Source organism: Neltuma alba, unplaced genomic scaffold (genome assembly GCF_004799145.2).
Source record: "Neltuma alba isolate B1F8T4 unplaced genomic scaffold, ASM479914v2 tig00011604_pilon, whole genome shotgun sequence".
Lineage (NCBI taxonomy): Eukaryota > Viridiplantae > Streptophyta > Magnoliopsida > Fabales > Fabaceae > Neltuma > Neltuma alba.
In genome coordinates, this window is record NW_021636255.1 from 21,864 (window position 1) to 39,805 (window position 17,942).

Genomic DNA, 17,942 nt, shown 5'->3' on the forward strand with positions numbered 1-17,942 from the left:
CTCCCTTAAGATGATTTTATGATTTTAACTAATCTTGATTTTGATGAATTGGGTAAAAACAACTTTAAAAGAGTGATGTAAACATTAAAAAAAAAACCTTTTTAAACTCAAAATAAAATCTTGCCAATCGATTTACACAAACCAAGAAGTTTATTTTCTTTGTTAAATTTATCATAAAACTCACTTTCCTTCTTATTTATCCCTACTAAATCGTTAATTTTTCCTTTTAAGAGTCTTCGTCAAGAATTAAAATTACTTCTTTTGTTGTTTTAAAAAAGGATTCATAATTAGGGTCAAAATTGAAAAAAAATCATACAAACTCCTCAATGTCTCGTATTTTAAGAAACAATCCAATATCTTGTATACGTTGCTTAGAAAATTCGCACAAAGTCTTACACTCAAAATCAAGAATACTAGTACTTCGAGTTCCGTAGAGTAAATTACTTCTAGAAGTAGCAAATTTTTTTTTTGGCCATTAAGGAGTAGTAATTTTTTTTAACCATAGAAGTTGCTTTACATCAAAATTTTTAGACTAACTCAAAATTAAACAGATCACATTTTCAAAAATAAAATTCATGTACAGCAAGTTTGAATCTTGAAACTCGAGAGAGAGAGCAATGTTGGGATTTTCCCCTTCTTTTTTTTTTTTCCTTCCTAAACTAGTATTGGAAGTTGAATATTGAACATTTTAATTTTTATTGATATGATTCCTGTTGTCCCTAGACCTGACCAATCAAAAAAGAGTTCCGTCCTGGCAGTCAAAATTCACGTGTCCAAAACCCGACCTGCACTGGACCCCACCATCTCTTCACGGGAATCGCCCATCCCTGCCCATGATGATGCCTCCATGTGACGCCCGCTCTGAATCTTGTTCCCAGTAAACGACGTCGTATGCTACTCTAGGCCGCATGGCCCAAGCGCCTCATGCAAGAGCATCTCCAGTATGCTCCTTTCGATTTCTTCCACTAACATTCCTTCTTCTTCTTCTTTACAAGCTAATCCCTCTTTCGTCATCTTCCCCAAATCCTCTCTTTCGATCAACGCATCAATGTCTTCCAGCACTTCACAATTTGCTTCCGGGAAGCTTCGTATTCTTTTGCACACTGCTTCCGCCATCAATTGGGAAGCTAATACATCAGATCCGGGGCAACTACTGTCTTGTTTTCCCCATGGTTTTAGAATCTCCCCCAGAATTTCATCAACCAAATCAAACAGTAATTTCCGGTTGCATCGGAGACCTAGTTGATTGTTTCTTTCTGCGACGTTGCTGACGGAGCATACAGTGGAAGCGGAGGTGGGGCAGTAGCACTGTTCGAGATGGTGAAAAATCGAAGAGTGTAAGGACACTCGATTTCTGGCACCTTCGTTTTCCTCAGTGGTACGGCTCAATATGTTTGTGACGTACTCAAGCTCTGATGGTCCACAGGCTCCGGTTGTGGGTGCACCGTTAGGTTTGTCGTCTTCTTCGTCGTTGTCTTCTCGGGTGGCGAGTATCCATTTCGCTTCCTGTTTGTACGTTTGGCGCGGACAACTAGATAACTGTGTGCTGCGTTTTGATCGTTGAACATCTGGTTCCTGTGGCTGTTTATTTTATATATATATATTTGGAGGGAGGTGAGAGAAACGGGAAATTTGAATGGTCAGAACGGTGTGGTGGTTTACTGTTTATTACCATGTAGGTAGTAAAAACCATACTGCGCAATGCGAATGGCTGAAATTTACTAGTAGCAACCAAAAAGTTCGAATCGAAATAGTATAACTATTCAATTGTCGGTACCTGTTTCTGAGGAATTTTGGTCTCTTGAGGAGAAGGATCTGTCTTGACGGGACGAAGATTTGGTATCCTGGTGAGGTTGAGAAGATTGCTTGTTCTCTTGCTTTTACTCTTGGTGTCACTGGCTCTGGTGGGTGATGGACCTGGAGGGCGAACGAAAAGCTCTTCCTGCTTGTTTCTGTTAAAATCTGATGTTTGACGGGGTTTTTTGAGCCTTGCACTAAACCTTTCATTGGCATCTTTGTTGCATTTTGGGACCGATTTCTGGTTTTGCAACTCCTGCGCGGCAAATGCTTGAGGCTTTGACTTAGTCAAAACTCTTCGATTCTGCTGTTGAATGTTGATTGGTGGATGTGATGGCAGTTTTACTGGGTGTGAATTTTGATCTTTTGGGTTGAGTGGCGATGGGAGTTTGGTGGTTGGCTTCTGCTTCGCTTCCATAAATCTGAGCCTTGGGGAAGAACTAGGTGGACATGGGTTCTCTCCGGGACTGGATTCATCTTTTACTTTCAGTGACGCCTTTGGAGATTTCTTGACTCTGATTTGGACAAGAAGTTCCTCTTTAGGTTGCTCTCTGCTTTTTACAGTGTTGGTGATGTCAAGCCCAACTCGCCGGCTCACACTTTCTTTAACCTGTTTAACGATTTGTCTCGCATAATGGCTTGGACTTCTGCAGCTTTGCTCTTCGAATTTCCTTTTTGAAAATGAGAATCTAGGGAGCTCCGACTCCTCACCAAGACCCAGATTTTCTTTGTTGATTTGGAGAGATAGCCTAGGATCAGCATCAGATCTTCTTGCAGAGGATATTCTAGGAGTCTCAGGCAAGGAACGAGAAGGGGCAATATCACTGCCTGTACTCTTTCTGGGTTTTGTTAGGATGTTTTGCCTCTGTTTATAACGGTGAAGGCGCGAATTCCCCTGCGTGTTCGGAGTAGATATACATGATGAAGAAGAAGGAGGAGATTGAACATCTGGAAGAAGATCTAAACCCATCAATCTGGCAACCAAAGTTGGTGTTTTTGTACATGGAGAGTTGCTGATTTCTGATGAAAGATCGCTCCCACTTCCTCCCTTGGCTCTTCTGCTCGTTTTAATTTGCATTCTCTTCTGGAGTTCCAAAATCAACAAACTATTCGGTGAAGTGGGCAAAATTTCTATCACCATTGTGATTACTCACTTGACAGCATAAACTACTCAAAACAGAAAAAAGGTTGGAATGGATAAACTTACCGGAATTTTTAAATCTTCCTCTTTTGAGATAAAGGACATTGTACCATCCTCTGATTCGAAGCTATTTCTAGGTGCTTCAGCTCCTGAATAATGGAAAAAACTATAAACCATGACTCTAGAAACGAAAATGTAGTCGGGAGCTGGGACCAACATCGTTGAAGAGTAGTTAGAAGAATACCTTTTGGGATGCTCTGGGCTTCTGGGTTGTCAGAGGGAAGCTTGAAAGAAGGTTGCTGCTGTTGAATGGGAAAGTGGAGAGGATGAAAATCAAAGAACTGAAAGAAAGCACACATGCAGCCTGACGGGTTCTGTGCATCTGCGTCTCCTCCTTCCCCTCGTTTTGATGATCTTCCAGTCCAATACCATTCCTTCCCCATAATTGGTAAGCTTGTTAAGCTTGTTATGTCTGCCTTAAGATGACGATGACGATGACCTCGAACTTGAGAAACAGGAAAAAAGATATGGCCTGGAAAAAGTAGTCGTCTCAAACAAATGAGGTTGAAAATGACAGTACCAGAAGCTCTCTTAGATCATCTGAAGAGAAAGACAGGGATGCAGGAGGCTTTGGCATGAAAAGCTATGCAAGCTTTTAAAGGGTATATATTATGCAGATGAAGAAGCGAGAAAAGCGGATCCTTTGAAGCATAAAACGGTCACATTTGATGTAAGGAATTAAGTACAATATAAAGAATGGGGATGCAATCTGAGCGCTTTTCAAAAATTGAGAACCATGTCATCTCTCTCTCTCCCCCCCTCCCCATCTTTCTATCTTTATGGCACTCACTTCCAAGGTTTTACCAGACCAAAGCCCTGCCCTGTTATTGGGAACAGAGATGGGTAAAGGAATTAAGAATTGAGGAAGATGACGATATCCCTATCTCTTGCCCTGTGACTCGCACACTAAAATGTGTTGGGTGTGTCTGTGTGTGCGCGTGTTTTTACTTTTTATATATATAGAGAGAGAAACCCACTCTCCCCTTCCCTTTGCTCACACAACAATGTGATTCCCACACCTTGTAGTTATTTAATGAGAGGTAATATTGGGGATCTGCAAAATCACCACGACCTCTCTCTTTTCAAAACTATCACGGAGACATGCTTTTCAATGTTTATCTAGGAACTAAATAAATTAAATCAGGTTCTTATCAACAGAACCAATCCTTAAATGAATGAATAGTACTATCTTTTGGAAAAATATGATATTGTCATGGTACATTCTACTTCCATTCTAAATATAAGATTTATCTATAAATTTTTGATTTGGTTTTGAATAATTAGGTAGTTTTATTCCCTGCTGTCTGATATAATTTTCTTTCTTATAATTACTCTATTTATTATAAATTTTAATCTCTGGACATTAAATTTTAATCATTAAATGGTAGGAGTATTTCTTAGTATAAAAAATTCTATACATATTAATTAAAAACAACCAATTTAACTTTTTTTTTTCAAGAATTTATGGATAAGTTATAAGAACCTGGAAAGACATATTTATTATTCATCCATAACTATTCCGAGTATTGCACTTGTTTTAATAATATAGAATTATTATGTTTTCTTTTATGGTGAAGAATGCAAGCCGATCATGATGACTACTGAATTTGATTATTGAATTGAGAGTGCTTTATTAGAAAAGTACCAAGAGTGAAATAATCTGTTACTGACTTATTATATTCATTATGGCAGGTAGCTAGGCAATGTCTTAATGTGGTGGTTTCTCTGAGAGACAAAACAGAAACACTGTCCTTTGCTGATTAGTTTTCCTGCTAAGGGAGGCCTTTTTTCATTTAGAGGAAACATAGATTTGGGGGTCACTTTCAACTTCTTTTGAAAAGATTCATAACTAGTTAATCTAACTTTAATTTAGTGTTATAATACTGATTGTGTACCTCTTCTCACAAACACGATGATTATGATAACTTAAAGGACACATCCATCATTATATTATTAACTGGATAATCCTTATTATTGTGTCCTCTGACATACTCCTCTGGTCCTATTTACAAGGCACTTTCAGCATGTTTCACACACACTAAGAAAAACCTTAAATTTCATTAACTCATTTAAAATTTAATGACTTTTCAATTTTATCCTTATTTAATATGCATTATACCTTATATAAACAAAGTCAACACAATAATAAATGATAGGTAAAATTATACATTCATACAAAAAATTTTCTCTCTACCCTATAAATAGGATTAAAAGAGTATATAAATTTGAAAACGCGGTTAAATATATGAATATAAACTGTTAAATATTTTAATAATTATAAGTATTTTGAGACACGAAGCTACGACATAATACATGTTGTTTGGAAGCATGCATGAAGCACTCGATGAAATTGCAAATATTGATGTCAGGTCTCAGAAAACGACCCTTCCTTCATCCTCTTTAGGTCATCTCCTACAGCACGTAACATTAACTCACTGTCATTAAATGTCCCTCCATTCTATTTCCAATCAATTTCAGCGCCATCACCGTTCAACCTCCCTCCCTCCAAGCCTCTCTCTACTCAAATTTCCTTACACCAACGTTGATCTGTTTTTCCCCCTGCGAATCCTTACCGCCATGTGTTTTGCAGCTTCCTACATTAATTAGGATTATGACTTCATTAATTACTCCTATAGTAATCATATGTATGAACAGGGCCCACAACCTCATCATTATCGTCATCTCTTTCTCTGCTTCTACTGTAAATATATTTGAATATTTCTAGTTTTCTACCCTGTACCTAGCTCGTTACACACACATACACACTTATTAATTAGTTTCTCACATATATTTATTTCCATCATCGCTGGATGCTGCTGCTGATTAAATGAGGTGTGGTTTTAATTTCAAAATGCATGCATGCTTCTCGTCTTCAATATGAATGTATCTGCCTGCAAATTTTTTGTCGCTATTTTCAACTTCCCGCCAAATGTTTACATTTCCTCATTTTCTCTCTTCACTCTTTCTGATCTCTGATCCATTGAATTTGTCATTGTTACTTGTTATTGTGTGTGTATGTATGCATGATCAACATCTTGCTTTGATTAATTTGACCCACATATGATCACAATTAAACCAAAGTACTGTGTTCATATTGATACAACTGAATAAAAAATTTTGTTCACAATAACCTTGACAGTTTTTATAAGAATTACTACCTTCGATCTTTAATATAAGAGCTAAATAATTAATTTTAAAAAAATGAGCTAAGTTAATTAATTGTAACAAATATGTGTTGACTTTCCTAAACTATTCTATTTAATTATGTGCATTGAAATTATTCTTGGTAAGAACCTCTTACAATCAATAGGGATATTTTAGGGAATATTTAAATTGCATGACTTATATATGTGCTGTATTAATTAGATGAAAATTAAGAGTTAATTTAAGGCATGATAATTCCACCTACATACAATTTTTTGAGCGAATTTGTGAATAATTAATTCCTCTGATGTCTCAAGTCAATGTCCTCGTGAGACTAGACAAGTATAGACTGTAGATAGAATCACGTGCTCTCTCTCTCTCTCTCTCTAGTCTGTGTATATAACGTTAATCTGCCTTTGCTAATCTCCGCCTTCAGGTGTTTTTAATTTTATACATACTAATAATCTAGTGGCTTAGTGCTATGAAAGTTTTCTTATAAATAGAACTGTAGAAGAGAGCTTGTTCAATTTCACTTGTAATCTCAAATTGTTATTGCCTGACTTTTAATTGAAAAAAAGAGATATTTTAAATTTATTATGAGACATCAAGAGTAACATTTTTAAATAATTAAAATGTTTAAATAGTTTTGAAAGTGCAGTGTTGTGCACGTACATGAGCCCCAGTGAAAGTTTGAAAATTATAAGATGCTTCGAGGACGATATCAAACCCTAACATGTCAAACATGTAATGAATGGTGTCCGACATGATGTGTGTGTGTGTGTGTGTAGGAACGTTCCATCTCCAACACATGAATATTCAACGGAATAAATAATAATTTTTCAAATACACAGTTGAAATTGAACATCTTATCCGTTGTAACATTATGCGAACAACATGACACATATGTTAATGTAAAATATAAATTATAAATAATTTATTAAGAAAAAAAAAACAGAGGAAGCACATGAAAGTCATATTCGGAGCAAGAATCAGTAATTGCGCAAAACTTGGCAGATTCCTCTTACATTATTCCTGACCCATCTTACACCTATTATAAGCCTCCTCCTTCTATGTCTTATTTTTTCCTTCAAATCTTGAAGTTGGTCCCTGTAATTATAAAATTACCACCCCAACTACTCTTCTATAGCAGTTCATATTTGTTCTGTTGTTGTCGCTTGTGACGTTTCCTGTCTTGTCTTGATTACTATAATTAATATAATCAGATGAAGGATTAAAAGTTTTATTGTCCGCATTAAATTTATGCTACGCATAATTTTATATATGATTGTTATTGAGAACTCAAGATTAATTTGTACTATAATATCTATTGATAGATGCATTGATAATAATAATTAAAAAATGTGAAAATCTGCGAGTAAATGGAAGAGCAAGCTAAATGATTGATGAATTATACACCAGACTACGGCAGAGAGTAAAAAGTGTAAAAAGAAAAAAGGGGGAAAAAATCCTCTTTTCCTTTGAGAGAATTGTTTTGTAAATAATTTGAATGATGAAAAGGTGGAAGAGGCCAAAGAAGACAAAGGGTATCAAACCATTTAAGCAATCACCAGAAGGGAAAATTGACAACTCTTCTGATCAAAAAAGGCTCAGATCTGCAAAGATAAGAACATGACAGCCAAAGAAAATTCAGAGGAGCGTCTGTTCTATATATAAATATGGCTATCTATAATATACTTCAAATGCCATTCAAAAAAAAAAAGAAAAGAAAGAAATATAGGTACGTAGGGTCCTAATGGGGTAGACCAAATTGCGTCGTATATTTACACCAAGTTTACACAAAGATTTTGATGAAGCATATGGAAGCCTGAAAGTGTTGTCTGAAGAAATAGTGTGTCTTTAATTATTTCACAGAGTCTTCAAAGCAGCCATTATTGTTGTGCATGGCAAAGAAAGTGATGCATAGAGTCACAGCGGAGTGGACCCATCATTGCCTGTTGTGTGTTTGTGTGTGTGTATTTTGTTTCAATATTCTCTTTCAAGAAACATTATAAAAACTTGAACTTTCTGAGGTGTGGGGCCCATGCACCCAGACACCTACTAATGAACCCCATTCTCATTGTCCTTAATTAATTGAACCCTATCTTAATCTGGACTTAATTAAGATGTTGCTCTCTGTAATAATATATATATATATATATCCACTTTCTCGTTATCAGAAATTTAAGTATGCATGGCCTTAACAGCATAATTGTTATCATTTCCCGACCGAGTGGGTATTATGATAAAATTCTTTAACGAATTAAGATTATCAGAATTGCAGATGGATCATTATATATTGAACCATGTATCGCACAGGGTGTGTGTGTGTGTGTGTGTGTGTGCCACTGATATTGATAAAATGGTGCAATGAATTATTTGAATTTGCTGGGAAAAAAAAGAGAGAAAAACAAGGGAGGGAAGATGAGGAACGAAAGAATCCAAATATGAAGCACGTGATGTTGCAGAAGCCAAAAAAAAATGGACGAAATGGAAGTAATGAGGAGACACATTTATTTATTTATGTTTACTCAATTCGACAAGATTCATAATCTGCACGAACCATGTCACCTTCAAACATAGCCAACGACACAAATTTAAACTAAAAAGCACCTGAATCTTAATACTTACAAGCACAAAACGATACACGGGCTTTGAATTTCAAAAAAGATAGATGGAGATCGATATATGATATGGTACTGGTAGGTGAGTGCTATAAAATTACACTTGGACAAACAAATTTGGTCCCTTTACACTAAAAACGACATCATTCCGTATCTCTTCTCTTAATATAGACAACAATCTTATTTTTTACTTCCTCGTTTATTTCACTTCAGACACAGACAAATGTTGGGAATGAAAACATAAGCCGGATTGAGAATAGAATATCGAGCTTAGAATGAAGACTAGAGAGCAGACAGATTTTACAGCATGAAATTAAGCAAAGAGAATCACCCTCTCTGACAGACACACAGCAACATGGGATTTATGACTACGAACATCGATTTTGTGGGAGTCCAATACATAATTCAGTTTCCACTTCTGCTTCTTTGTGCTTAGCCCATTGCTGCTGGCACTGTGTTCTTCCACTTCCACACTGCATCAACACCAACAGTATAATTCTATAAGCCCAGAAAATCACAGTTCTGGATCTGCTTTATATACAAGCTTCTGTACAGTTGTAATGGCCAAAGTGATGATATTAACAATTTCATTAGCTTTGTGTTACTGAATCAAAATCATTCTGAAATTGAAAATACGTGGCTGGCATGTTGATTGCTGATGGGTTTTCTTTTTCTTTTTCTCGTTGGTTTTCTGTATAAAGTCAGTTAGTGGGGTCTTGAAGTTGACTTTCAGTTGTTGAGCCCAAATGGCAATGAAGAAAAGCAGCCCAAGATAACCCGTTTTCCCAAAAGAAAAGCCCAAGGCAACATTCGGTTTGAATGCTGCTTGTGCTGTTGTGAAGTCGAGAGTTAAAAGAAAAATCAAAGTTATAGATACGTATTACCTCTATTGTTCTTATTTAGAGTTATCAGGGATACATCTCTTCTATAAATTACTTTTTTCTTATACTTTTTTCCTCTCACTTCATCTAATTCTATGTATGAAGGGGATTGAGTCTTATTAACCAACACAAGGGCAATGGTTGTTTTTAATCAGATATAATGTTTTCTATCGGAGGAAAAAATTAGAATTAAAATAAATAGGGAGAACCATCATGAGCTCAAAAGAATGTAATTACCAAAAATTTCACAACAAATGAGCGGCATGCAAAAACAAGTTCTGCCATAGAAAATAACAATAGCAGGTCTAGGTCTATATTGCTCACTCGTTATTGAAATTTTTTTTGGGAGATTACACTCATTTCTTGGGATCTTATAGTTTCTGATACACTCAATATATAACTCACCAATTTACTTAAGCTGGCGTTCTCTTGGACCAACTCTATTTCCTGAATTGAGGTATAAAATATGAAAATGTGAGGCATTAAATGTAGTGATTACTAAGAACTAGGGTTTCGGTTGGATATAAAGGAGATGAAATACCTCGTGCTGTAGTTGCTGAATTTGCTGTTGCAATAGCAGTACTTTTCTAAGCCTCACGTTTTGCAAACTTGTGATAAGCTGATTCTCCATTTCTTGCAGTTCTTCAATTGAACATGAACTCAACTCTTGTCCCATTAGTTTCCTAATTAATCAACACACCCAAATCGTTCACTTACTTTCCCACAGAGAGCGAGAGAGAGGCCTTAATTTATACGACAAAATTTTGAAGGAGTTAGCTGACCTTTGACAAAGTTGAAGATGCTCAATCTTCTTGGCCATGACTGCAGATTCAAGCTTCATTTGGTGCTGCATATATACATACATATATATATATATATATATATATTAACCACAAGTAGGCACTCAAATAAATGAGTCTTTTCAAAGGAGCAATAATTAAATTCTCTTTCTCGCCAACCCCTTCAAAATATCTACATATTAACTCCGTTCCATAATATAAAAACTAATTTAACATTCAATTTGATCTTAAACATAAAACTTTAATTCACTTTGTCTCTCATATTTATCTATTTTTTTTTCAAAATAGTCCTTACAGTAGTTTACATATTAAAGGTTTCATCAAATGATAGTTCTAACTAATTCACACATTAGTAAGGATATTTTAGGAAAGACAATATATATTTATTACAAATAAATAACTTAGCTAATTTTCTTAACCTACTGAAATTAGTCAATTAGCTCTTATATTAAGGATCGAAAGTAATATATACGTAATCACAAGTTAACCTTTGGGTCTTAACAGAATTTCCCCTTGATCTTCGACATATATATTTGGTGATTCATGATTGAGGCCGAGAATGAAACAACACAGAAGACTAGTGGGTTATAAGAAAATCCATGATTTCCGCCAGGAATTATAAGGCATACGGATTTCTTTTTCGCTTCTTAATTAAGAACTTTAAAACTGAAACGTCGGAGTCTAACCTGGCTGCATTGTTCATCTTCAAACTTGTCGGCCACTACTTGATCGCCTTTGGTGTATTTCAAGTACCGTTCCAACGTCTTTCTGATGCTGTGAATTTTCAAATACCTAGGAATTAGCCCTCATTCGGATTATGTAGGATCAAGACCAAAATCCAAAATGATCATTTTGTGTATATCCTTGAAATTAATTAACCTTGATTAGGAGGAGACATTCGTTAATTATGAACTATGATCATCATCAAAGCATCAATAATAATACATAGAAACAAGTGACACTTATATAGCATGAAGACATGAAATCTCTTCATAATAAATAAGAATCAAACATTTAAACGCGACTACGTCATCCCATAAACCATCCCATGTCAGTTGAGTCATTGAACATAAACGCAAGTGTATCCATTAACTCAGAAAACATCTATTGAACTAACATATATATCTCTTCATGTCATAAAAGCAAGAAAAGAATCGGAAAGATGACAAATATGATTTCACTCAAGAGAATTCATGGAATTAACCTTAATGCACAAACAATGTTATTAATAACAAGCTATATATATTTTAAATATAAAATATTTAGACAAATTAAAGTGATCACTATCATTAGTACACACATACAAGCAAAACACACACCCACTAATTCAAAGTTATCAAGACACTATTTCCGCACTGATCATTGATGAACCAGTCACTGCGGCGGAATTAATAGGGGAAGATCTTGTATAAACATACGTCAATCTGAAGCAATCTTTCACTGTACTAGTTTTCAGCTCAAGTTGAAAATGACTCGTACCTTTACCTTCTATTTAGCTACTGCCATTTATGAGTGTACTCTTTGCTTTAATACTCTACGCAACTTACTCTAACCTATTAATTAGTAATCGTCATAATACTCAAGTAAAGGTTTGAAAACGACTAGCTTAAAAGTAACACAGTATTCATTGAACAAGCTGAGAAACATATACAATATAAATTCATAATATCTAAGTTCACAACTAAGACGATGAGTATGAATATCAGAATATTGATTGTTGAATGTTTAAGTTTTGGAAGACTCAAATTTTATTAAGTGTGTTTTCTTAATATCTACACACATTATTTGTCCTAATAGGCATCATGAGCTACCCGAAGTTCTAAGCAACCATTGGAGAATTAATAATGGGGAAGTTGAACAAAGTAAAATGGGAGAAATTTTCAAGAAATTAAACAATATCAAAGCCAAACATGTGTACGGAATGTACAGAGCACAATTGTCCATGATTATAGTGTGCTAACAAATAAATAGAAAGTGAAACAGAAAATCTCTCTCTCTATGTATATATTTCAAAGAAGGGTGGTAAAAAATGTATATATATTATCTTGGCCACTGCAAAGACGAAAAATGGTGCTCATTCTTATGAGTTTGTGACCCCTTTTGTTCTGCAAAACCTCCCACCTTTTAAGGTGCGTGTGTGTGTGTGTGTGTGTGTGTAAATGGAAACTTGAGAATGGAGTTTCCCTCAAGTGATTCCGTTCAGTATTCCATTAACATCAATTCAGCTGCCCAAGTAGAGCCTTCTGAACCTGCATTTTCTGCATTGTTAAACCACACGACACTTTCTTGTTTATTTCATTATTATCTAAATCACATTGATCCTCAAAATTAATTTGCTTGGAGATATGACTATAAGCCTTCAAGGAAAGACACTGTGTAGGGGCCTGATCTATTTAGCGAGGACTAGTGAGGCATATCATTAACAAAGCATATAGCTCCAAGTTTACATATATAGAGTATATATAGAGTACCATTCAAAAAGGTTTCTCAGAAATATGGATCAACTTTCAAGGCGGATATATAGAGTACCATCCAAAAAGGTTTCTCAGAAATTGTTCTGCTGGGAGAGAAAAAGTTCACGGTTGACATACAAAATTGCACAGGTAATTGAGATGCTTTATTGGAAAAATAATTCCTACAAGCTGCAGATTCGTATCGTACCCACTGGAAAGAATTAATTAACAATTCAGTCCATCAAATTTGACAAAAAAGCAGATGTAAAGCTGTGAATATTGACCCATTACTCAGACCTTGAAGAAATATAAGTCTACGATGTAAGGGGAGGAAAATCTCATTGTAAGCCTTGATGATCCAATAAAATGGTCCCGGCCGCCGTATCTCTATTTCACAGAAGATTTTAAGGGGAAAAAATCTCCAAGTCAATCTGATATATATACTTGGAGTCCAAGATGATGAAGTGATATATAACTGTAAGGGGCATTAAGGATCTTAATCTAATTATGGCCTCTCACAGAGAGTGGATAGAACTTTTTTTTTTCCTTTTATTTTCTGGGTTTTTGCGGGTGTGCGCACCATAACAGTCGTCGTAACTCTGTAGAATGAAAGCAACAAACAAAATATTTTGCTGATAAAACTTGAAAATACAGAAGACATTCAAGCTCCTTCAATTTTTCTTCTTATGAAAATGAGAAATTGTGATCATTAATTAAACAGTCAGATATGAAGGATCAAAGGAACAACTCACAAACACAAAACATCTTGAGAACACACGTCCATCCTACCCTATTCCTCATCAAGCACAGCACTCAGTAGTCATACATGCGATTTCATTTCCAATATATGTAACACACAGCTCTCTAAATTAACCAGTAGTTAATTGGGAATTTCACCTATATGTGTGTTAAACCACAGGATTCAACTAAGTGAAAGTATATATTTCATCTATAGAGTAAAGGGAAACGTACTCAGAACTTGAGAACTCATAGAGTCTGCCTCTTTGTGAAAAGATGATCACAGCCACTTGGGCGTCACAAAGAACAGATAGCTCATAGGCTTTCTTTAGAAGCCCGTTTCTACGCTTTGAAAATGTTACTTGACGACGGGTTGTATTCTCTATCCTTTTCATTTGAACCTTCCCCCTCGCCATTTCTAAGAGATTCTCCAGAAAATAAGGGCTAGAAAAATAAATTTACTCCTCACTGAAACCCTAGATGGAGCAATAATATCTACTGATCAAGGTAACAGACCAGAAACTAATCCTTTTTCACGGGTTCTTATTTGCTAAAGCAAGCAACATATGAGAAATCCAGAACCCAGATGAACAGCTTCTGGTTCAGTAGTTGATCCTTGAAAAAGGTATGATAAGATATTGAAAACAAATAAAAACCCCACAATCTGAAAGCAATATTTGCAGTACAAAAGCAAACCAAAGGACCTTTTTCTGGGAAAAAAATTGTGATACCCAGATGCACCAGATTAAGTTTAATGAGAAGTGAGAACCCGGAAAGATGGGAACTTAATAATCTGGTAGTAACAGAGAAAAAGATAATGGGAGTATGAAGGTCAATGAATGATGAATTCAAAAACCATGCGGTTATAGAAAGAATACTGGTTTGGATTCACAGGTTTTGCAGCAGGAACACTAACCCAGAAACCCTAGAAAGATTCAAGGTTGTTCCTAATTCGGTTTTAGTCCCAAGCATCTTTATCCTTCTATTCTTGTCATCCTGCTAAAAGTTGACAACCCCCCCCCCCCCCCAATTACTAAAAGCAGAAGAAAACAGAGGAAAGAGAAGGAATGAAGTCAGAGAAAAAGCCAGCCAACAGATTAACAGAGAAGCCCAAAAGTAAATTATGTGCATCCTTTTGAGTAAGTAAATGAAGAAGTGTGTTGAGTAACGAAGGAACAACCCCATAGAAGGAAAAAGCAAGGGAAAATGAGAGAAAGTGGACAAATCCCGCTCATCTCAATTTGACATTTCTAAATTTTAACGCCTCTTTTTTTGCCGGCAACATTTTAGCATCTACGTACAATAAGATGTATCTCCTTTTTCTTTTTTTGGATGAGTTGATGTGTCTCCTTTTTCGGCCAGCTGTTTTAATGTCAGTAATAAAATAAAGTTATTTCGAAAACTAATGCCGATATATTTAAGTGATTGCCTTGGTCCAATAAATATATTTTTAGAACAATACGTTTATTTTCAGTAAAAGCTTAATGACAATATATATTTTAAAATAATGGCAATATGATACTTCTGCCATTACCTCTTATTTATATGTGTTTTAATCATTTCCCTTTAATGTGTAAGAATAAATATAATATTAATTGTTATTTTTTACGATCATATTCTTATTTATTCTAATTTTAAAAATTGAAGATAATATTAAATATTAAAATAAATTAAGGATTGATTAGAGAATCTTAAAAGTTCTGATATATTAAGTACTTAATTACTTTTCCCAGAAATATTAATTAGTTAAATTATTTTCTAATCCGTATATGTATTTAAACCTTAAAATGCCCTTAAATAGAAAGGCATTAATTAACACACATAGTAAATGAGATAATGGGAAAAAAGACATTCCCGCGGTCATAAAATAGAGCTGTTCTTCTTATTTTGTCAAGCTTGAGAAAGACCTTCCAAGGAAAAAAAAAGTTTAATATTTTAAAGTGGTAGGTTTTGCTCCCAAAAAAAGAGTTATAAAAAGTACAGTCCTATGACCCATGAAAATTGATCCACTTAAATACAAAGTATAGGAGTATAGATTCAAAAGTTGATAATATGAAAACATGGTTAATGAGTAACTTATAAATTTTCCATGAAAAGAAACGAATAGCTTGTAAATATGTTTATAAATACGCCTTAAGTTGACATGTCCCGATATAAATATTTTAAATATTTTTTTAAACATTCCTTGTTTTGAATTTTTAAATAATTTTAAAACGACACCAGCCAGCATCATCTTCGCTTGCGTTGCTCTCCATTAATTTTAAATCAAAATAAACTAACCACCTTTTATTTTACTTAAATTATAAAATCTTTCCTCTATTTTACCCTTAGAATTCTGTTGTTCGGGGTATGTCCGTTTGATTTTCTTCACGCTGGAGCGATTGACACGTGTGATATGCTTGTATTCGTTATAGTGTGAAGCGAATAAAATAATGGAGAATATTGTCCACTTGTTCACAGTATGCTGAGGAGAATCCAATCAAAATCCCATATCATATCGACCTTTCCTTTTCTTTTTTTCGGTCGTGATTACGATATGTCGGATGACAAACTTCACAGAAATTAATTTGTTATGTGAAATTGCATTTTAATATACCATAACAATATTCTTATGGTAAATAAAATATTAAAAAAATCACATAATGAAAATAAGAATGAATCATTTTTTCAACGCCGTGTTGATGCGAGCAAAAACAAAAGCTCATGACAATGAAACTTTGAGAATAAATTAAAAAAAAAAATTGACTGAGTTATATTTGGTAACATAAAAGAAACAAAAGTATCCGACATAATTTGAAAACAACACGACTAAATTGTAATGCACAGAAGCAATTAAACAAACAAAGCCAACAGAATTGAAAGAATGTGAAAGTGGGGCCATCGAGGTCCCTCCACAAACGTCGATTCGGCAACTGTAGTAGTATAATGACAATTGGGTATAGCAAATTTTCAAGAATTATGGATCCTGAGCCTTTTCACAAATCTGCTCCCACCAAAGTATATGTGGTTCTCGTTTTCGCTTTGGATTATGTGGGCCCAGCGGAAGCCAGAACAACAACTGGAGCAACAATGGTCATTTGCAAATATACTATTTCAGCCTCATGTCCAGCCCAAATAATGGGCCGACATGCTCATTCCCAAATCTCCCATTTGGGCCTTTATTTCTTCACCACCTCGTTAGATTTTTGGACTTTCTTTTTTTTTTTGGTGAAGAGATTTACGGACTTCTGTGTGTGCGCACGCGCGCGTGGGGTGTTATTTCTAAAGTTCAAAATGGACCCAAAAGATTTAAAATGAAATGTAAATTTTCTTTTGGTTTTTTTGGCCCAAAAAAGGGGATTTTGTTTTCCAAAAAAACAAATCAGAAGTGAAATATGCATGGTGATTGTTAAAAATAGCATTACTTGGTGCTGTGACGATATATTACCAGCTTCAGTCCCGAAACTCTCTTTAAATTCAATTTTGTTCATCTGTCTCGAATTAAAATATATACACATATACTCACAGTCTCCAATCTCTACTATTCACTCACTGCCGACTACCACTACCTGACAGAAATATGTGAAACAACGTCGTTTTGGCCCTTGTATATTTTCCCCATGGAACGGCGTCGTTCGAGGCATAGGAGGAAGGAGGTGCAGTGAATAGAGGAGAGGAACGGGACGCACAGGCACAGCACAAGGATCCATTTACTTGAGGATGACGCAAGACGAGGGGCAATAAAACCGATGGTTCCACGTGTGTTTCCATGAACGAGGCGGTCCCCACAGCACATCCAGCTGTCAACAAGTGTAGCTGGGGCCCTGCCTGCCTGGGTTCCCAACCGATAAAGATAAGCCGATGCTGCTAATTAATTAATACAACACACTAATAAAGCAGACGAGAGCAGGGGACCACAGCCACGAGCGGTCCCACGCAATCCTAGGGACACGTGCCTCAACCTCAGCGTTCACATGATCGTCTCTCGTGGCCCAAGTCCAACCACTCGGCATGGTCCACGGACCCCCCTCGCTTTTCCCCAAGTTGAACCCCCTTGCTGGACCCCACTACCCAACAGGGCACGTGCGCTATCATCCGCACGTGACGTACCTACTCGGAGGCACCCAATTCCCGCACGCTCCTAACTCGCACCGTCTCGCCCCTCTCATCGGATTATTGCCCCACCCTCCACCTTTTTGGTGGACCCCACCACCCCGCCTCACCAAGACCAAGTCCTCACGTCCTCCCTGAACCTGAGGTGGGACCCCTCTCCACCAACAATTACTGTTTCATTGCTGAGTCCCCCGCATCAATATTTGTTTTTTCAA

The 17,942-nt window shown here is 35.8% G+C and overlaps 2 protein-coding genes across 4 annotated transcripts; both read right to left on the reverse strand.

Annotated features, from left to right (window-relative positions):
• Positions 1 to 643: 643 nt before the first annotated feature.
• Positions 644 to 4,063, reverse strand: LOC114715650 (uncharacterized). Its single transcript, XM_028900509.1, has 4 exons — positions 3,183 to 4,063; positions 3,005 to 3,087; positions 1,778 to 2,881; positions 644 to 1,581 (listed from the first exon to the last, which is right to left on the reverse strand). Exons 1-4 carry the CDS (start codon positions 3,379 to 3,381, stop codon positions 895 to 897), a joined length of 2,073 nt encoding a protein of 690 aa, XP_028756342.1. The 5' UTR covers positions 3,382 to 4,063; the 3' UTR covers positions 644 to 894.
• Positions 4,064 to 8,792: 4,729 nt separating this feature from the next.
• On the reverse strand, positions 8,793 to 14,257 carry LOC114715666 (MADS-box protein AGL42-like). 3 transcript variants are annotated; one of them, XM_028900531.1, is made up of 6 exons: positions 13,870 to 14,257; positions 11,131 to 11,212; positions 10,427 to 10,488; positions 10,186 to 10,327; positions 10,050 to 10,091; positions 8,793 to 9,236 (listed from the first exon to the last, which is right to left on the reverse strand). In XM_028900531.1, exons 1-6 carry the CDS (start codon positions 14,049 to 14,051, stop codon positions 9,132 to 9,134), a joined length of 615 nt encoding a protein of 204 aa, XP_028756364.1. In that variant the 5' UTR covers positions 14,052 to 14,257; the 3' UTR covers positions 8,793 to 9,131. The 3 variants fall into 3 exon arrangements, with proteins under 3 accessions (XP_028756364.1, XP_028756363.1, XP_028756362.1); XM_028900530.1 differs by having other exon boundaries at positions 10,427 to 10,491; XM_028900529.1 differs by having other exon boundaries at positions 11,131 to 11,218.
• Positions 14,258 to 17,942: the final 3,685 nt, after the last annotated feature.